Source organism: Eulemur rufifrons, chromosome 20 (genome assembly GCF_041146395.1).
Source record: "Eulemur rufifrons isolate Redbay chromosome 20, OSU_ERuf_1, whole genome shotgun sequence".
In the NCBI taxonomy this organism is placed as follows: domain Eukaryota; kingdom Metazoa; phylum Chordata; class Mammalia; order Primates; family Lemuridae; genus Eulemur; species Eulemur rufifrons.
Genome location: NC_091002.1, coordinates 35612281 through 35634961, shown reverse-complemented (window position 1 = coordinate 35634961; position 22681 = coordinate 35612281). Strand labels below are relative to the sequence as shown.

General features: G+C 36.3%; 1 protein-coding gene across 2 annotated transcripts in view; it reads left to right on the top strand.

The window, feature by feature from the left end:
• The window catches only part of TASP1 (taspase 1), a 172613-nt gene that overhangs the window by 69403 nt on the left and 80529 nt on the right, over positions 1 to 22681 (top strand). For both annotated transcript variants that reach the window (XM_069495684.1, XM_069495683.1), the window contains 2 exons: positions 12582 to 12701; positions 18007 to 18085. In XM_069495684.1, the coding sequence (XP_069351785.1) occupies positions 12582 to 12701; positions 18007 to 18085 (199 nt within the window). The remainder of the gene's footprint in view (positions 1 to 12581; positions 12702 to 18006; positions 18086 to 22681) is intronic.

The window sequence follows — 22681 nt, the reverse complement described above, 5'->3', positions numbered from 1 at the left end:
CCTCAGATCATCAGGCACTAGATTCTCATAAGGAGCGCTCAACCTAGATCTCTCACATGCCCAGTTTACAGTAGGGTTCGCACTCTTATGAGAATCTAATGCCACTGCTGATCTGACAGGAGGTGGAGCTTATGAGGTGATGTGAGTGATGGGGAGCGGCTGTAAATACAGATGCAGCTTCATTTGCTCGACTGCTGCTTACCTCCTGCTGTGTGGCCTGGTTCCTAACAGGCCAATGACTGATACCAGTCTGTGGCCCAGGAGTTGGGGACCACAGCATTAAGGGATTCTTTATTCTAATGGCTGACCATTAGGTTCATCTGGGGACTTTGTAAACTACAGATTCTTAGGCTTTGCTCTAAACATACCAAAGCAAAATCTGCGGGGATGGGTCAGCTATTGGGCCAGCATTTGAGATTATTGCTTTTTTCTTCCTGATATGTAACAATGACATATTAGACAACCACCCACTTAGTAACCATTGAAGAATCAGGAATTATATGATTGAATTTAATTAATAACTTTATGTCCAATATCACTTATTCAGCTCTCCTCTGAGTAGAGTAGGACTCCATTCTTGGAGTTGCAGCTCTTTCTCCTTGCTCCAGGATTTGTCTCTAGGTCATTTTCATTATTCACAGGTCAAGTCTTCACCAGGCAGCCAATCTTCTCAAGTCAGGCCACTTGCTCTTTGTGCTCCCCCTGCCTAGCAGAACACCTGACACATTAGCAACCATTCGATGAAACTTTGTTTGAATGGATGAATCTAAATTTATATTGCCACTCTCTTTTTTATGTCTCAACTTGTTCCAGTTGCCTATATTCCCCTGCTTATTACACACTTTTTCACTTGTTTGACCCATCATCCCCTAAATCAGCAAGTCTAAAATCACAGTCCAAAACTGTCTCCTGGATGACTGCAATAGCATTCTAAGCCATCTGCCCACAACCACTTCTGCTCCTTCCAGACAGTTCTCCACCCAGCATTCATGGGGTCATTTAAAAGTACAGTTTGATTTTGTCACGGTTCAGCTTAAACTCTTTGATCACTTCCAATTGCACGTAAGAGTAAAGTATCGGTTCCTTAATGGGGCCCATAGGACCTATAGGAGCAGTTTTGCCTGTCTTTCTTCCTAATCTTGTGCCCTCTCATTCTCACTGTGGGTCAGATTATTTGTCAGGATCATCCTATGTCAAGACTTTTGTGCCTGTGATTCCAGATCCAAGGAATGTTGCCTCTCTCCCTCCTTCCTGTCTCACATTCGGCTATTGTGCTGCTCCAATTGTCTCTATGTCAGTATTAGTGTGGTCATTTGATGTCTTTCTCTTCCAGTAGAATACAGGTTCTGGGAGGATAGGGATTATATTTGTCTTATTCACCAAAGTTTCTCAGCTTGGCATATAATAAGTGCTCAATAAATATTTGTTAACTGAATAATGTGCACTGCTCATTTTTCTCTTCTGTTTGGGAGATTTACTACCATTGTGTCCTTATCGTTTTGCCCTTGATGGGTGTACTATTGCAGTATCTTCACAGTTGGCTTCTCTGCTTTTAGTCTTGCTCTATTCCTCTTTAATTCTGTGTACTATGTCAAGGTACATTTCCCTAAAAATACCTAGATTAGTTTTGTCATTCTTCTGGGAGAAATTTTAATAGAATCTTTTTTTTTTTTTTTTTTTTATGAGACAGAGTCTCACTCTGTTGCCCAGGCTAGAGTGAGTGCCGTAGCGTTAGCCTAGCTCACAGCAACCTCAAACTCCTGAGCTCAAGCGATCCTCCTGTCTCAGCCTCCCGAGTAGCTGGGACTACAGGCATGCACCACCATGCCCGGCTAATTTTTTCTATATATATTTTTAGCTGTCCATATAATTTCTTTCTATTTTTAGTAGAGATGGGGTCTCGCTCTTGCTCAGGCTGGTCTCGAACTCCTGAGCTCAAACGATCCGCCCACCTCGGCCTCCCAGAGTGCTAGGATTACAGGCGTGAGCCACCGCGCCCGGCCTAGAATCTTTACTATCTGTAGAATAAAACCCAAACATTTTAGCCTGACTTTAAAAACAGTCTTGAAACCTGGCCCCAAGCTACTTTTCCATTATTTTCCTTCTGGAATAATATTTTTTTCGTCACCAAATATACTTGTGTATTCAGTTTTTCATGAATTTGCTGAAAGTTCTAAATTCTACGTTTTTGCTCATGTCTCTGTCCCTTCATGGAATAAATAATAATAGAATATCAGCTACTGATATTCTATTATTAATTATTTCTGCCTCCTGAAATTCTAATCTAAGTCTTCCTTTAAGGGCCAGCTCAACTGCCACCCAGATCAGAACAGATTTCTTTATTCTACTTAGCACATATGATAGTTAATTAATAAGTGCTTATTGAATTACCTACTTTGCACATTTTCCATTTTGAAATTGGTGTTTGTGGTTATTTTATCATATTTATGTGGGCTCATGGAAGCATAAGTATTTTGTTATATTAGCATTATCACGGTCCCTAGAAATAGTACTTTAAATCAGTTAACATTACTAATTTAAACATCTATAATTGATGATTCTAATATTGATTTTGAAGTAGAAAAACATGTTATTTTCTTTACTGGCATGTCCTGTGGTCTTTCAAGATAAGTTTGAAATCTATTATTTAAGTTCTTCAAACATACATTTGTCCAAAAATTATACTTAAGTTTTAATAATAAGCTTGTATCTGAGGAAATAGTGAAAGAATAAGGACAGGTTATCTGAAATATTACTAAATAATATTATTGTGCTTCGTCAATATTGTAAAGATTTAAGATAATATATAAGTAAGTGAGGGAAATTAATGTTGGGAAATTATCTTATAAACAGCCCAGAATCTTGACCAACCTTTCCAAAGAGGTGAGTCAGGAAGTGCCCACAAGGGGGAGTGCTCATCTAGAGAAAAAAAGTGCCTTTCCTGTTAAGGCAGGTAAAAATGCATTTTAGAAATGCACTTCTAGACCATGTCTGTTTTTCTAGAAAAAAGAATGGACCCTCACCACAACAAGAATTCCTACCCATTTTCTGTGCATATTTATTTTAGATGTGTGATTTTTCCAAGGAGGGATAAGGATCTTACAAAATGGAAATATGAATTGCCTTGCAAGCACAGACCAGTTTATGAAGCTTGTGATCTTGCCTTTTTTTGGTGTGTTGAAATCATTTGCATTTTGCAAGCATTGTTATCTTTTCTGTGAAGAAGTATTAAAGTTTGAAAGATATCCTTTATTGGATTATTAGCCCAAGAGATAGTAAGTACTCTTTTTTCATTGCTGCATTAATCCATGTAGACTGAGGTTTTGAGCGACTCACCAGCAAGTCACCTTGAGAAGTGCACAGGCTTTGAATGGAGAAGTCATGGCCTTATGCAATCTTTAGTTTTTCTTATCCAGTACCTTTTTTACCTTTTGCCTCAACATTATCACTAGCAAACATTTGTTGAATGCTCTTTATGTGTAGGCTTTTAAATAGATCTTAAGGAGTAAATAGAACATATGGCGTGTAGGACCTGCCGTTTATGTATTTGGTCCAGGCAGTGAAAAGAAACCGTATCATTTGGTATGACCTAGAAGAATGAAATCATCAAGGAGAGCTATAGGAATTAACTGGGTGGAGAAATCATGCTAAGCCCTGCTAAGTTTCTCATGGCAGGCTTAAATGGAGGAATTTAAGCTGGGGCTTGGATAAAGGGTAGGCTTGATATAGAGAAAGATAAAAGTCCTAGGTTCAGAGGCCTGCAAATAGTTGTTTGATTGCACCTCAGGGTTTCTGCAAGACAGTGGTTTCAAACTCAAATATTTCTGGGGGCTGGGCAGACAGTCAGCCTAAATGTGTGAGACAAATCTAAAGAGGTGGACACGTAGAAGAGAAAAGGGCTGATTGGCCATATGTGTTCCATTTTAAGGTATTCAAAAAATGAAATGTGTGACACCAGACTAAACTTTGCTGGTCAAACCAAACTCTGGTTTTGGCAGTGTGTAATCCCCGATGGGGAAATGTCAGTTGATAAAGGTAAACTGGCCACAGGATTTAGCATTGTAAATTAGGCCATAGAGATATTAAGTCCAGAGCCAGAGTCCCCTCTCAACGATTTGTTACTTTTATTTGTACTACCTATAATTCGGACCAAGTGAGAATATTTTGAAATATATATATATACACATATATACATATATATATATGTGTATATATATGCAGGGGACCCATTCTGGTGGCTGTTTGCTTTAAACATAGGCTTTGAGTGTTGAGAGTCTCCTTGGGAACATCATCGAAGTTAGTTTGAATGGCATTAGATTTTCTAGGATATAGTATTATCATAATCTATTGAGAAACAAAGGAAGAAAGAGTACATGGGCATCTTTTGCTTCCTTTTTGCTTTTAAATATACTTATTTATGTATTTATGATTTTGAATAACCATTTCTATTTTTGTGGTATATGGCCAAATAGATACGCTGTACTTGAAAAATCTCATATCAGATAAAGTAACTTATTATTATGTTATTAAGTCAAAGTCAAATATTATTCTTCAGTCTGGAGAGAGTAGAATTTAAATCCAGGTTAAGTGACCCATCCCAACTATCATGGTGTTTCACTGGCAGAAATAGAATCCAGATTGTCGATGTTACCTCCTAGTTTTGTTTTGTTTTTTATCTGTTATTCCCCACTGCTTTAAGACTTAGTTTAAAGGCCAGTGGAGCTCTGGTATTTAAAAGAAAAAGTGTAATTTTATCCAGAGAAGGTAAATGTATGCCCTAAAATGAAAGAAAGACCAGAGGTCCAGACCATTGCCAGGTGTTCCTGGAAAGAACCAAATTGGACAACTAAATTGAAAAAGGTTACCCACTCTTATAAACAGATTTTCTTGCTATTTAATTGGCAAGTTTTATTTTTGTGTTTTTTAATCTACCCAGGTAATGAATTCATACCTTATAGTGAATATGTTGGTAGTATGTTGTGCTCTCTCATTGAAGTGCTATGATACACATGCCTCTGTGAAGTGAAATTGTCAAACGATCTTGATTCTCTCCTTCTCTCTTGAATATATTTCCATTAGGACTGACTATAGTGAAGGATTACCAGCTCTCTAGTTGGGGGAAGAAAAAAAGTTAAAGCCAAAGCATAGTTTGAGTGTTAGTTATTAGAGCTTCTAAGAAATCGTGAAAATTTGGAGTTAAAGAAAACTGAATTAGTCAAAACTGAGAAAGATGTGATCCAGTGCCAAATGACCAGTAAAGAATTGTTACCAAAAGAAAACATTGAGTGTAGGAATATGTGGCCAGTATTAAGACATATAATTTCTTTATAGATAAAGTGAGAGGCTTATCGTTTGTTAGTTACAGCCTTAGATGTTTGTTTTGAACAGTAACCAAAGGGCATACAAAACTTCCTGAAATAAGGATTTATTCTTGTATTACCAGAAATGAGCCTGCAACTTCAGTTTGGTTATTATGGGGACAGCCAAAGATTTTACAGCAGTTGTTTAAGGATGTGCTTTTGGGAAAGATCTCATTTAGGAGTGATGTACAAAAAGTATTACATCTAAATATGAAATAATAAGAATAAAAATACAAAATAATCAGGAATGTTTGAGATAACAGGAAAACTGCTTTAGATATTCTGAGTTTGGATCATCCACATTGAGCAAGATGCAGTTCCAGAGGGGATGAAGTTTGAGTTATTGATGAGGTTCAATTAAAGAATATTACTTTTATAAATACTTTGTTATTTGTTGCTTACAGTATATGAGGGACAAGATACACTGTCAAAGATCCTAGAATAAGCCAGCTTATATTCTTCAACTAGTGGGAAGAAACACATGTTTTAGGAGTTTAAAGGCACAACAATCTGCTATATGGTTGGGAAGAAATTCAGTAAACCTTTTCTGGAGTTATTTGAAGTTGCAGGACTTGAAGATGTGCAGTATTATAATGTGTGTGTGTGGTGGGGGAGGGGAAGGGGTGCAGTTTGAGGTTGACAATCAGATTGTATTCATTGAGCACATTTATTCAACAGGTAGTTTTTTCATAGAACCAACTTTGCCTTTTTTGATCTTTTTATTTAATATTTGTTTCTCCTGCTGTGATTTTTCATTTTATCTCTGTTTTCTCCTTTCTCTTTGTGTTTATCTTGTTCTCTGTCTTCTTTAGTTGGGCATTTAGATTATTACTTTTTTGTTCTTTTTTAATATCAATATTTTTGGTATAAATTTCTAAGTACTACTTTTATTGTATCCCATGAGTTTTGAAATGTTATTAATATATTTTTATTATTCATTATTAAGTATTTTCATTTCCATTTTGAATTATTTGATCTATAAGTTATTTAGAAGTGTTTTTCTTTTTTTATTTTCAAATTCTTTTTACATTTATTGATTCCTAAGTTAATTGTATTATATTCAGAGAGTGTGTTCTGTTTGATATTGTTTCTTGAAATTTGTTGTGATTTAGTTTATGGTTTAATGTATGATAAGTTATTGAAAATATTCATGTGTGTTTGAAAAGAATGTTTCCCCTCTAATTCTTGGATACAAGGTTCTATGAAGGCTATCAAGTCAAGCTTTTTAATGTGGTGTTCATATCTATTTCTTACTGATTTTTTTTGCTTGCTTGACCTAGACATTATTGAGAGAAATATGTGGAAATATTTCATTGTAGAGTATGGTTTGTTGATTTCTCTATTTTTGCTTTACATAAATTTGAGGCTTTTTAAAATAAGTACACACAAATTTAGAATTTTGATGTCTCTTTGGTGAATCTACGTGCTCAGCATTTATCATGTAGAGATCCTGTATCTCTATTAATGCTTTTTGTCTTAAAATTTAATTTGCTTGATAGTAATATAAAGTAGCTACATTATTCAGATTGATATCTGCTAGATACATCTTTTTCTTCTCCCTGTCCTTTTGCATTTAGTGTTCACATATCCTTATGCTTTAGGTGTATCTCTCATAAATAACATATAGCCAGATTTTTAAACTGAATCTGATATTCTAATAAGACATTATTATATTTAAAGACAATATTAGTTTTGATTTATATTCAGGTTTACTATTTTATTTGCTTACTCATTCCTTTTTGCATGCCCTTGAGTTATTTTCCTTCTTCTTGAAGTATTTTATTTATTTATTCATTCACCCATTCAGCAAGTATTTATTGAGTGCCTAAGAGATGTCAAGTGCTTTTCTGGGTGCTTGAGATATGTTAGTGAATAAAACATTCCACCTTCATGAGGTTCATAATCTTGTCAGGGAGATAGGCAATTTAATATGCAAATTAATTGTATATTTTAGATGAGGATGAGATATTATGGAGAGAAGATAAAGTAGACCAAAGAAAGGGAGATTAATGTGCTTGTGAGTAGATGGTAGAGAGGATGCAGAAGGAGGTCAGGTTGCAGTGTTAAATAGAGTGGCCCTTCAGGACTTCATTAAATGGCAGTCTCTTGGTGGTGGTAAACTCATTTTATTTATTTACCTATTTATAAATGTCTTTATTTTATTTTATTTTACTTTTGTTCCTTAGAGGAAATTTTGCTGGGTACCCATTTCTAGGTTTATAGTTATTTTTATTTGAAGATGTTATGCCAGCCAACCACACTGTCTTCTTTCTGGTCCACTGGGTTTCCAGGAATTTGGCTGTCATTGCTGACCTCTCTTTTCTGTCTGGCCTCTTTCCTTTCTCTCTGGCTTCCTGAAGGTCAGGACTCTTGTTTTCAGTCAGTTCTGGAAAATTTGAGCTATTTTCTCTTTAAATATTTGCTCTTCTTTATTCTGTCTATTCTCTTTAGTTAGATATATATCAGACTTTCTATCATCCATATCTTGTTCCACTTCATTCATATTTTTCATCACCTCATTCCGCTTTTGCTTACAATTACAATTAAATGTGTGTTAAATACGTCTTATACCAATAGGAAAAAGTTGGAAAATATGTTCATGATCTGATGTTTTGAATTTTTCGTTGTATTCTTTAAGATAATGCATTAGATATTGATTTTTTTTAAAGGTAAAATTTACATACAACGAAATGCATGCATCTTAAGTGTACAATTTGATGAATTTTGACATGTGTATATAACAATGTAACCCATACACCTATCAAAATATAGAATATTTCCATTACTCCAGAAAGTTTCCTCATGCCCCTTTGTAGTTAATGCGTTCCCACACCAAGACAGCACTTTTCTGATTCTTTTTCACTGGAGTAGTTTTAGCTGTTGGTATAAATACAATCCTATATTATGTACTATTTTGTGTCCAGCTTGTTTTACTTAGCATATGTCTGAAAGATTATCTATACTGTTGTACACATCACTAGTTCCTTTTATTGATGATGGGCAGTCCTCCACTATTGACAATATTATATTTTTTTTTACCCATTCCGCTGTTAATAGGCATTTGGGTAGTTTCCAGGTTTTGGCTGTTGCAAATAAAGGTGCCGTAAGCATCCTTTACAAGTATTTTTGTTAGATATATTTTGGTTTCTCTTAGATAAATATCTAGGAATTTAGTTGCTGGGTCATAGCTAGGTTTATATATTTTTTTGTTTGTGTTTGGTTTTTGAGATAGGGTCTCGCTCTGTCGCCTGGGCTAGAGTGCAGTGGTGTCATCATAGCTCACTATAACTCAAACTCCTGGGCTCAGGCAATCCTCTTGCCTCAGTCTCCAGAGCAGCTGGGACTACAGGTGCATACTGCCATGTCCAGCAATAATTTCTAAATTTTTTTGTAGAGATAGGGTCTCGCTCTTGCTCAGGCTAGGTTTATAGTTAATGTAGAATTTTAAAATTTTGATTTAGAATTTACCTTAACTTTGTTTTAAGGGATATATTTCAGTGTTTTCTATAACACATGCAATCTCTATTCTGACTTTATATACATGTGTTTATTCTGAAAGGAACCATAGTTTGTATAGTTGCCTTTTAGTTATAATTTTATCAAAAAAGTAATACAAATAGGGTGTTTTAGTCAGGGACAATAGGTACGTGTACATCTGTGTGGGGCATGTATTTTTAAGTATTTATGGAGTGTAAGAGTGTAATAGTAGCTCTATATAGTAACAGTCATTGTGTGTTTTTAACCTTTCTAAGATTTCATTCCTGTACAAACGAGCTCTGTGAAATTATTATGGCCAAAATACCAATGTTTGTCTTTCACCCAATTTATCTGCACTTCATAAAAATGCTCAAATATTACTTCATCATCCTTAAATTTGCTTTGCAGTATGTGAAGTCTGTGAACTAATTCTTGAATATTTATGAAGTAATTGTGAGTTTTGCAGGTGTTATAGGCCCATAGGAATATTTAGCTTAATTTGGAACAGGATTCTCTATTTTTTGCATGATTTTTCATTTTTGAAAACCAAGTTACAGTAAATCTATCTATGTATAATCCAGTTATACTGACATCAGTTTTTGTATCTTTCTACAGTTTGGTTAGGCATAAAAGTTCTCATAGTTCACAATATTCTGATTGAAATGCTAGGAAAATTGCTTTACAGATAATAAATATCATTGTGTATATTTTATATATCTCCTCTAAAATTCTATTTTATAGGATGTTTGGGTAGGATCAACAGTTGCCAGTGTTAATTAAAAAAAAACTAATAAAATACCTTTAAGATAGTAGATTTTAAGGGATTTAAGTAGATATCTCCCCACACAAAAAATAAAGAAAAGAAAATAAAAAAATTAAAAAGAAAAAGTATGTGAGGTAGCTTGATTTCCCCATGTACAACGTATACCTATATAAAAATATCATGTCGTATACCATAAATATATGCAATTTTTATTAAAAAATCCAAAAAAAAGGAAATGACCTTCCTCTAAAGGTCAGAGGGTGAAATGGGATGAAAGCCGTAATTCAATTATTCACCAGAAGCAATAATTCTTATTTGGTAGGACAAATGAAGACAGTTACTTTACTTTCTACCTTACCTGGGCTAGGGAAAAAAGTATGTAACAATTTCTAGAATTTTATAATAAAGAAAAAGGGCACAAAGTGTTGGCATATATCTCTCAATAAAAACATAATATTTCCAAAAGTAACCTTAACAGAAAAAGAACACCTGTTCTTTACTTTTTTGTTGTAAAGTTAACTTTTTTGTTGTAAAGTTAACTGTTGCTTAGGAAAGTTATTTTACATTTTCTGTTTATTTGTATGAGAGTTGTATATTTCTTAAAACAAAAAAACCAGTTTAAGATCAATACTTGAAAATACTTTGTAATACATCCCGGTGGTATGACAGCAGCGATCCGCTGTCAGTGATAGTTGAACAAGATAGAAATTAAATCTTTTATACTGGAATAATGTTAGTCTTAGGTGGTTTAAATTTCTCCTTCAGAAGATTTGTGCCTGTAGTATAATTTGTCTCAGACTAAATGGAACAGGCATTTGGTTGATAATGATCCTGTGGGGTGGGATGCTGTCAAACCTTGTTTCTCCAAGTAGGATCTGTGGACCAGCATCAGCATTATGTGGAAGGCTGTTAGATCTCCAGTTCTGAACAGTTCCCAGATCACTCCATCAGGATCTGCATTTAAACAAATTCTCCTGATGATTTTTATGCACATTAAAATTTGAGAAGTCCTCCTACAGAAGACATAAGACTTGACATCTGGACAAGAAACAATACTTCTGTACTTGAGATTGCAAGGATATAAAGATTTGGAAATTATTTATTAGAATAATGAAACAGATAGTCACCTTAAAAGTACATTTCTCTTTAGGATTATCCATCTTTTTTGGAATAAAATGTTTTTAATGCATTTCTGTACTTTGGTTCTTAATCTTATCTACCACAGAAGATAAACTTTGCTTTGTCTAACCTCAGTGAACAAACCTGGTTACTGTTAAGTCTTCCCTAAGATAGTGGCAGCCTCTGGGTTTGTATGAAATCAGATCTTGAGAAATGGAGGTGGAAGACTGGCTCTAACATTGGAATGGAATTGCATGTATAATCACCTATTGTGCTTGTTTTTAAATACCAGGAATGCAGACATCCTGCATTCTAATTAAAGAATAGCTATGTCCTGAATGTCTGCTGCATGCAAAGTGATATAGAGTGGACCAGACCTTTCCTTGGGGAGTTTATGGTCAGGCTAGGAACTATCCTTGAAAGTTAGGCAAATGTCACAAGAACTGTGGTATTTTACGATATGGCCATGTGGATCCATTGGCTAGGCTTAGCTGTGGTTAAAAGAGGGATTAGCACTCATTTCAGCTAGGTAAATGTTTTCCAAGTAAGTACTATCATAGTGTATTAGTATATTTAGGGAAATTAGAATTTAGAGCAAGAAATGTAAATGTCTATCTATAAGTACCTTTCACTAGCAGACTTAATGTAAAATTTGTTGTGGCACACTCTGCCTCTGAATCTCCAATTGGCTTTAAGGAAAATCTTCTGTTTGTATTCTGCTTCTGATATTTGAAGACTCCCTTCAGTGTTGCTAAAGTTCTGAGATGGCCCCAGGAGCTCATTGACTTTTCTAGCAGTTGCCTTAGTGTGTCATTTTACTTCTTAGCCAAGGATCCTTCAGTAGCAATGAAGTCTTGCTTGCTACTGTGAGCAGTAAACCACATAGGAGAGGAAGCTGCTCTTGTTGAACATGGGATTGTTCCTGGCTCTTTTATGCATACGGGGGCTAGGATAAGGGTGGGGTCTGGGCTTCTGGGGCAAGACTTGAAAACCAATGCCCTAGCCTAAGAACATTACCATGACTGCTGTTATCCTAAAGATCTACACTAACCGCCCTTTCTTTTTAATATATAAGAAAGAGATTTTTTTTCATAAAACACTTTTCTTACCTCCCTTAATTATAATTTTTATCCAATAGTATAATATTTATCTGTTGTGCACAGGTGACCCAGAAACTCTGCAAGTAGGAGACAGCTACTTGTAGTCACTAAATGTCACACAGTGCCTTAAACATGTGGGACCTGGGACAAGACACTGAAACACAAAAATGCCTTCAGGAACACCATTTTCTGCCATACAGTTGGCATGCATATTATTGCTATAGGAGAGAAGGGAGCTTCCTATAAAGTTTCTCACAAGAAAGGGATTATAAGAGGAAATGGTAGTGTAATGTACCTCAAGATTGTAAATGCCAATAGCTGAATGTATTACTTTTAGATGTTTGTATTATATGTAATAGTTTAAATAACAACAAGGACATTTATTGGTTTACTTATACCTCAGATCTTTTCCTCTAGAAATTTTCAATCATGAACTTAATTGTTGAGAATAAGGAGGCATTGCTGTATACTATAATTTATATTAAATTGTTTTTTTCTCCATTAAAAAGGCGTGATAGTTTTATTATTAGAGAAAAGCAATGAGAACCTTTTTTTTCAGTTTTTTTCAGTGGAAAGTACATTTTGACTTAAACTGAATCTAAATGGCAACTTGATAATAGATAATTTTAGGAGATTGCTCAATGTTCCACTTAAGGATTAGTTTAGATTTTCAGTCATGATTGTACTGAGAAGTGCTATGTAGTCATATCAGAGTGTCCCATACCATGCCTAGTGAATAATCATGCCACTTTTGCTCTACAGGAAAATGACTCAGGCACTTTGGACACGGTGGGCGCTGTGGTTGTGGACCACGAGGGGAATGTTGCTGCTGCTGTCTCCAGTGGAGGCTTGGCCTTGAAACACCCAGGGAGAGTTGGGCAGGTAAGTAATTATGGGTTTTTAAAACCAGCTTTTCAAAGTAAAACATGGAATTTTTTAGCTCACAATTTTTAAAGCAGTAGGAACATTTTTTTCTTTAGCAAAAATAAATATCATTGTTCCTTCATATTTGTGTGGTATAAATAATCAACCAAATACCTTTTCGGGATTCTTTCTTGGAAAACCTATCTCATAGTAATAATGTTTCTTTCTGATCTTTACAGTCGTTAATCCTAGTTTCACTACTTTCAACAGGCTAGGCACTGGTCAAGGTATTTAGTAGACATTTAATAAAGTGTGCTGATTTCCATTTTTCTCTCTTTTTAAATGTTACTCTCTTTAGGAACAAGCTCTAAATAAGATTACATTGCTGCTTGCATTTTCGTTGGGAAAATGATTGTAAAGTTACATTTTTTAGTTCTTCTACTTAAGGAACAGTAACATTTTGACCCTCTATATCCCTCCTCTGATTAAGCATTTCAGTGATTTTACAGAATAACCAGTATTTCAGGTCACCAACACATGATACCACTCAAGAAATCTAGAAACAAGGAGGGTCTAATATATGTGAAATTTGCATATCCCCCGTTCACTTGCACATATTCTTCACCCCATCCCCCTATCTCAAATCTTTAGTTTTATACTGAGAATGAAGTTTAACAATTCATTTGATCTAGTAAGTTTTCTGAGTATAAATGAATTTGGCACACTATTTATGAGCTTAATAAATATTTGTTGAGTGAACAAATGAGTTGGACACTCTCATGGAAGTCTGTTAAAGTAGTTGCAAGAGGTGCATTTAAATTTTGGTATTTGGATCTTATCTCACATATGGAGCATGGCTTGGTAGGCTTTGTGTGCTTTCTCTCTTACATTTGAGGAAGGGTTGATGTCACGGTTACTTTGGTCATGATGGTTGGTGAATGCTTGGAGCACAGTGATTGAATTCATGGAGGATATCTTGCAAAGCCCCAAGTGATGTTCCTAGATAAGACACTTACGGCCCTATACTAGGGAAAAGGGGAAAGGAAGAATAATTAATTTTGTGCTATTCTGCCTATTTTACAAGGGAATTTATGGGAAATTATTAGTCAACATGTGTACAGTGCTTTGAACTTATTATGGAAGCCTTTGTCTGGTCATGGTATTTGTCCATATTATAAAACTCTGTGTATTTGTCGTGTTTGGAATAAGAAAAATCAAGCTTGGCATGTCAGATTGGGATGCCCTGGTGAAGAAGGAAAGAGAAAAGCCAGCAGAGTTGCCTTCATTGCGTTATAGTTCCCATGACTTTCTCACTGTTTCCTGTTTGTTTAGGTTAGCAAAATAGCAACAACAGAACTAAAGATAGTTCTGGACTATGTTAGCAGGATACTACATCTAATAGTCTTTTTTTAAATTTTATTCTTTATTATTTATTTATTTTTAGAGACCTGGTCTCACTCTGTTGCCCAGGCTGGAATGCAGTTGGCACCATCACAATTCACTGCAACCTTCAACTCCTAGGCTAAAGCCATCCTCCTACCTCAGCCTCCCTGGTATCTAGGACTATAGGCACATGCCACCACATCCGGCTAATTTTTCAAAATTTTTTGTAGAGATAGGGTTTCAATATGTTGCCCAGGCTGGTCTCAAACTCCTGCCCTTGAGCAGTCCTCCTGCCTCGGCCTCCCAAATTGCTGAGATTAATAGGCATGAGCCATTGCACCCAGCCACATCTAACAGTCTTGAGGCCATTCTGCCACTGCACATGGGACTATCCTGGAAAAATACTTCTGTAAAATTTACGTATTGATTTGTCCCACTTGGTTGGTTTATGAATACTTATTTTGAGGGAGCTGAAAAATCAGGAAAGGGTGTGAAGGAAAGGATTGGTGCTCACAGGGAAATGCAGTTGCTTAATTGGGTTATATTGCTTGGATAGAGAAGATGTAATAAGACTGGAACTATGAAAGCATCAGATGGGAGTTAAAGAACAGTTGTTTTTGACACACAAGACTGAATGAAACAAAATACAAAAGCAAGTTGTATCAAAGGACAATTTTTTTTTAAAATGTGCTGAAACTAGATATTTTCAAATGTATTTTAAATGAAAAAATGAACTATTTAAAAATTTTAGCATATTACACTCCTTTAGATATGTGTAGCAGTGTAGATGGTAAAGTAGAAATTTGAATTAGAACTTATTTGCTTCTTTATCTTACTATAATAATTAGAATTTACAACTTGGACGTGAGAAAGGAATTCTTATATAATATTTTACTCCCCCCAACCCTCACCCCACCCACATCCAAATTAGGAGTTGAGTTTAGTGGTTACAAGTGTGGACTTTGGATTCAGGTAAACCTTTATTTTAATCCCATCTCCCCACTTACCATTCTCCTTACTTTGAATATATTACTTTCAACATCTTTAAGCTCTATTTTCCAACATCTATAAAATGAGTATAACTAGCTACCATACAAAGTACTAGAAGATTAAATGATATAATGCATTTAAATTATATATCATAATCCCTAGTAATAACAGCTATAGCTACTGTTTATTGAGCATTTGCTGTGTGCAAGAAGTGTGTTAATTCACATGATTGTGCATCAACATTGTAAGGTGGGTATTTTTATTATCATTTTATAGAAGAGGAAACTATGGCCCAGAGAAGATTAATAATAATAATGATGTCATCATTTGTATGACATGCTTTTACTACATAATATCTTCAATAAATTTTACTACGAAAAAGAAGGAAGCTTTTTAATATTTGTTTTTAAAGGCCAGCTTAAGGTTGCTGTATTTTACCCAAAGAAGTGGATAAGAAAGGGACAATTTCTGATTCTTTCTTTTCTTAGAGGTGGTGTCTCACTATGTCTCCCAGGCTGGAGTGCGGTGGCCATTCATAGGCCTGATCATAGCACACTACAGCCTCAAACTTCTGGGCTCAAGTGATCCTACTGCCTTAGCCTCCTGAGTAGCTGGGACTACGGGTGTGCACAACCATGCTTTATTTTACCTATCACTGTCTCAGCCCAATCAATTTCAGAAGGATAAAAAAGAAGATGACTTTAGCTCATGAAATTAAGGAAGGGTATCATAAAGGGAATTTGCTTGGAGGGAAGAAACAAAGGGTAAACATAAATGTTCTTACTTTTCCAGAAATATGACCTCCACTGGCTTTCTAAGAGGTGTCCCTTGGGCCTTATTTATTATTTCTTGAGTGCAGGCTCCTGGTCAAGGTAATTGTGGGGAAATGGAAAGGATGGTGGGCAAATGTCCAGTGTTTTAAATGAAGAAAGAATGGGCCCTTCCACTGAGTTATCCCACAAGTCTGCCGGTTTTATTCTGAAATCTATGTGCCAGATCACTTTTGAAGGAGGTCAATGGCCATACTGATCCAGCAGTGTTAGGAAATTAAGGCATTTATTTTATAAGCATGGTATTTTCAAAAGCAGTAACAGATTTCCCAATTTTTGCTATTTTGGGAATGTCCTGTTCAGTTCTTAGTTTTACTTTTAAGAGGGTTATTCCCACTGGCAACTGGATATAGGGCAACTGTTGCCTACATGGACATGGGAGACTTTATCTGTCATTATCCTGGACTCTGGCTTATTTCTCAAAGAGGGTGATTAGCGGATAGATGTGGGTGTGTGCATCTGAAAGTCTTGGGGAACAGTTCACAAATCTGGGATTCTTTGAGTGATAAAAGAGGACTAGAACAGCTGTTTTAAAAAAATTTGGAGGACTGTATGGGGAGGTTAAAGTACTTGCTGAGAGCAATACCAGGACCAGTGGGTGGAAGTTATGGTAAAGCAGATATTTGTTGAATCTAAGGAGAACTTTCTTCCAATAGGAAGTGTCCAAAATGTAAAGTATTCCCATATGAGATAGTGAGGTTCTTAGTATCAAAGTGCTTGGTATGTTTCTTGGAGCTTCATGTTCTGGGTAGAATATTAAAGCAAATGATTTTTAAAGTCCTCAGAAGAAATAATAGAATATCGTAGAAAGCTGAAGTCTAGTCACCATTCCCAGTCTTAGCCTATTCCCCAGTGCTCAGAAGTGAGCTCCTAGAAAATAACAGTGCTATTTTATGGCAATTATCTTTTTCCTCCATCAGTGATAGTGAATACTGAATGTATTATTGTAAATTGCTTTTTTAAAAAAGCAATACGTTTTGGAGATCTTTTCTGTATTTGTTCCTAAGGCTTTTTTTTTTATATATATTAAGTCTTATTTTTAACCTTCTCAATGATTTCCATGTATTGCTATGCCAAAGTTTATTTGCCATTTCTCTACTGATTGACATTTAGGTTGCTTCCACTTTCCCGTTCTTATCAACCACATGGTAATGAACTCTTGAGCATACCTCCATATGTTTCTCTATAATAGCTAGCTAAGAGTTTTTGTTTGTTTGTTTTTAACTTGTATCCAACTAAGGAGTAGAAAAGCTGTGATTCCCCTCCCAAAGTCAGAAAAGTCATTGTGGATATCAGGGAGATGAATCAAGACATTTTGAGTAGCATTATTGGAAACAAAATAGGAATGATTGTCATAATCTTTTATAAAACTGTGGTGGCTTATAATGCTTCTGGTGGTTTTAGACATATAATAAGTCTGGTTTACCACCTAATCAAGTGATTAGCTTGAACCGGCCTTTTGCCTCCTTTCTTTTCATCTGCCTGAGTATAGCACAGTGGTGAGCATATATTGGGCCCTTTGGTACAGAGCTGTTTGCAGTTCCTATTGTGCCACCTCAAGGAAGGAATGGAAGATGCCCTCTAGAAGCAGGGTTTCTTTGATCAGGAAATCAGCCAGGGGGACCAGCTGCATCCCAGTACACCAAGGCCTTAGTTAATAAGTGCTGATTCTTGGATCTCCACCAGACACTGAATCAGAATCTGTAGGAACCAAGGTTCTTATCGGCAAGCTTCCCCATATAATTCAACACACAGTAGTTTGGAAACTACTATTTTAAGGCAACTACATTGGTTTTAAGACGTTAGAAGAACAACTAGCTGACAAACTACAAAAGGGAGAAGGTTTCAAAGGGAAGGAAAAATTACTGCTGATGAGACTAAGAAACTTTCTTTTGCTATTTTCTGAAAATTTTTAGATTAGTAGAATAGTGGAAAATACAGTTTTGATAGTATTAAAACCATTGTTTGTGTATGTCTTATATAACTTCTGGTATTATCACCCAGTTGTTTTGTATCATTAAGCCAGGTTTTATTAGATGGGTATGGTTTCTATTGAAAGCTGATAATTACATGTAATATTTCTGAAATATTATATCTGTCTATTTCATTTTTATCCCCAGGCTGCTCTTTATGGATGTGGCTGCTGGGCTGAAAATACTGGAGCTCATAATCCCTATTCCACAGCTGTGAGTACCTCAGGTATTTGCTGCTTTCATGACCATTTTTCATAACTTCAACTTTGTCAGCCATTTAATGATTAAAAGCAATATTTTTAGGTAAACATAAAGCATGTGCTAAGGTACTGTATAGGCAAGAGCATTGATGCGGGAAAGATATTTAGCATTTGGGAGGTTTTAATGATTGTTTAGTATCACAATGTAAATGCTTTGCTAACATTTAAAAAAAATAAAAAAATTAAAAAAAAAATTTTCAATACAACTCTGGAGTTAACTGTAGGCTAATTATATATATATGTATGTGTGTGTGTATTTTTTTTTTTCTAATGACCCATGATGGTACCAAATTTAGATCACAAAAGATATAAAAGTAGAAGGGCATTTCAAAATTTGATGGATAATCTCTTGAGTAAAATGTTGACATAAAACTTACACATTTCAGAATGTATAGTTTATGGTATCCACTCCTTGAACTATGTTTTTAATAAAATATAGGTCTTCTTTTTGTATCTATATTAGAAAAGTCACTATCATTTAATAATATGTGTGTGTGTGTGTGTGTGTAGGGCATGGGGAGTTTTAATGGGGAGAGTGGTGGTTGTCTGTTTCCAGATTTTCATAATGCTGTGCCAGATATACTTGAAGCCTTTTCTCTTTATGTAGTGATACCACTGGTTGACAAAGTAATATTGGTTCATTCCTTTGCCATGTTATCCCTTAAGTTACAGTCCTGTCCCTTTCTCCCCAGTGTCATCAGGCTTTATGAGGAGGGTACACAGATTTGGCTGTCTTCCCTTTCTTTCTCTCTTCAATTTCTTACCACATTGGTTTCTGTCCCACCGTTCTAACAAACTGTCCAGTCCAATAGCACTCTTCACCTGCTTACTGCCTACTCTATCATCTCTGATGTAGGTGACTCTTCTTTTTTACCTGTAGCGTAGATACTAGATTCTTTGTTTGTTCTGCCTCTGTGACCTGCTCCATCTTGGCCTTCTTCATAGACCCCTATTACTCTGTCCTCCCACTGCTAACAACCCCAGGTTTGGGCCTCTGCTGCCTTCTCTTCATCTTCCCAATATACATTCCGTTGGTGATTTGCCATTATTATTGTTGTTCTCATGACTTCAGCTGTACTCTCTCTGGGTATTGGCTTCCACATCTGTATCTACTGAGGATTTTTCTCTTGAGGTTTCTGACTTCGTGTTGGACATGTCCCTGTGGATGTCGTGTATGTACATCAGACTCAGCAGATTCATCTCCACCCTGTGCCACCTTTCTCCTGTGTTCTCTGTCTTTTTTATTGCCTTCACCATCCCATCCTTTTCTCAGACTCGAAATCTTGGCACCATTCTCCTGTTTGTTGCTTCCTTCCATTTCTACTGACCTGACCTTATTATTTCAGACTCATATTCCCCTGCCTGCCTATTGTAGCAGCTTCCTGGCCCAGCTCCATTTCTTATTTTAAGGGAAGAATATGATTGTGAGCCACTGGCCTATCAGGTGAAGTCTGAATATGAATACGTGTTGAATCTAAACCATGTTAATATAATTGACAAAAAATTATTTTTCAGTCATTCATTTTTGAAGAGAGGAACATAATGTCATAATATGAGTTACTTTTTAATTTAATATTGACAGCACCTATAAATCTTGACACATTCACAAATTAGCCTGTGCACATAATTAAGTGTGGCCCTCTGTCTATGGAAAATTGTGGTATTTGAACAAACTGAAGTCTAAAATAGATAATTCATTGTTTCGTTTTTATTTTGCCAAAGAAATCTCAGTTGGAATCACATGTTGTGTCAATTTTCTTTTTGGTCAATATGTTATTTGGTGAGTGAGTTTGTTGTTTAGATGTTACTCATATCTAGATGTTAGGAGAACTGGATTCTATTTTAAACTGAAATCCCGAGAGCCTGCCTGAATGTGTCATTTTTGGAAAAGAGATTCCCAATCCCAAGGGGATTGTCCACCATTACCTCCCCCTACCCCCACTTTTTAAAATTGGGCATATGGAAGTTGGATGAGAATATATTTCATGGATTTGAGTCTATTAAATAGAATGCAGTGAAGGAGTGGCTAAAGCTAAAATTGTAAAATTGAGGTCTTTCCCCTTCCAAAGGGGGAAAGGATATTTCCTCCTTTGCCCATCCTGCGTCAGTTGAAGTTAGTTTTATATGACTAAAGATCCCTTTAGGTTTCCAGTTCATGACATTCAGTGTAGCCTTTTAACTTGGATACCCAGCTGGTCATGGTACTTTCTTCCCAGGTTAAAAAGACTAACCACCGTCAGCCCACAGAACCTGAGGATGACAGAGTAGGCCTCCTGTCCCTCCTATCTGTGGAACTTTGTGTGATTGCTTCACTCTTGTTTCTCCTGGGGCTGTGGCTATTAAATTGACAATGGAAACACATGGCAGAGTTGGGTGACCAAGTCAGAAGAAAGGTGGAGCACGAAATTTTGTAATTGTTTGGCCAAAATAAAAAAGACTTATGCCTTAGGCTGTTGCAGAAAATCCAGAGACTTGCCCTGCATTTTAGGTTTATATATCTTGGAAGGTGATAATTGAAAGGCAGAGTGAAGATAGTTAGTTATGGTCAGGATAGGGCTTTCCCAAGGCCAGACAGGCAATTTGGTCATTAGCCTGAGGGATAAACTCCAGCATCTTGTTCTCATCACTGGGTGGGGAGGAATGAGTAGGGGCTGGGGGAGGGGTGGGGTGGAGTGGCAAGAGCTGACCTTACAAACTCTGACTAATGTTCTGGTACCATGGGAATTTGCCTAGCTATGGATGGAGCGGAGCAGACACCTGGGTTCCTGTCCAGACTCTTTCAGACTCATTAGCTGTGGAACCTGGGCAAGGGGTTATGTGTATAATAAAATAGGAATAATATCTATTATACCATTGCTGTGAGGATTCAATGAGTTGACATATCGAAGGCACTTAGTGCACTCCTGGGCCCAGAGTAGGGGGGCTCGATACTTACCGTATTTTATTGAATCTAAGTCACCATCTTTTATAAGATGCACCATTATTTTTATACCATTAAGGGAACAAAAATACTGCCAATTAAAGTATGACACACTGCTTTCTCATCACTTAATGCATGATTGTTGCTTTATAGGAAAATACAGAATTGGGGATTTTCCTCCAATGAGAAGTACTTGCTTCACTGATGACAGTCATCCCCATTGCTGTTTCTATACTTTTCTGTGTGTGTATGTGGTCATTTAAAATTTGAATTCTGTATGATACTGTACTCCTTTTGAACACATTTTAAATGGTAGTTAAAGTCAACACATGTAGTTCCAACGTGGCACGTAACTGGAGGGTCAAGAAATGGGAGAGAACAGCTTTCATCTAGAGGCAGTGGCTGCTCTGTCACCACTGCAGCCTGGAGGACAGCATGGGAAGATGCCTCCTGATTCCAGAAATTTTAAAATGTGAAAATAAAGTATCTTTTAGAATTGATAAACTGTAGTAAAAGCTTTTCTTATTCTCAGATTTTTCATGAAAACAAATAATTTGTTTTATGCTCTCTTGAAGCCGTAAGATAAACTCTTGCGGAAATGAGGGCTGTGGGTATATTTGTATCTCCTGAGTGCCTGGCACAGAACCTTGCACATAGTAAGTGCCCAGTATACAAATCAAAATTAAGAAATGCATCTGTGGTTCCTATGTTTTCTAGAAGGATGCTTACTTTTTCAAAAAGATTATTCACCATGGAATTTCTTTTAAACAGCATTTAAAAATATGATTCATTTTGCCAAATGTGAATTCACACATAATTTTTCAGTAACACGTCAGATGTATAATGTAAGATACATCTGTAGTCTGTCTCTGGCTGTGGAAAGGAAGAGCAGATTGAAGATTAGAAGATCAGAAGGAGAAAAAAAAGCGAGAGATTAAGTTTATGCTCTGGTTGACCTTAACATTGGTCTTCTGTTACTTGTCTATACAGTTCTGTTTTTTTCCTGAAGAGAAACAGTGAGTCCAGTGTACTGATGGCAACTGACTGGAGATCAGAAGATGTAGGCTTCAATCCCTCTTCCTTAGAATGTTCTGGCATGAAGAAAAATCTGCTACCTTTTTCTGGTACGGGGTCCAATGATTTCTGATTTTTCTTAGTTTTTGCTTTTCCAGGTCTTGGCTCTGAGCAGTCCTAGAAACTGGAGGGCTGTGCAGGCTGCTGCTGTGACTTGCCAGGAATAACATAAAAGGTGGATGGGTTTAAAAAAATACAAAAATTGAAATAGCCTTATGCCTTAATACTTACAAGCTAGTGATTGGAGTCTCTTCCTCAAGGGCTGGGAGACCATACCACTCCTTCGTGGTTTCTCACCCTAATGAGCAGCCAGAGGTCTTTCTCTGTCCTTTTGTGGGGGATTGTCTGATGGGACTGTGCTCAAAAACTCCTGCCCAGGGACTTTTGTCAGGAGGGCACTTCCCTGTGAGCAGGGAGTTACAGGACAGCAAGAGCCAGTAGGAGGCCATTGATGTGACGTTTACAAATGCCAGGTGGTCATTGGTGTTTAGGGGTTGGGGAGAAGGCATGCAGGAACTGATGCTTTAACTTCTATTTAGCAGTAGTCATTCTTTCTCTTTTGTACTCT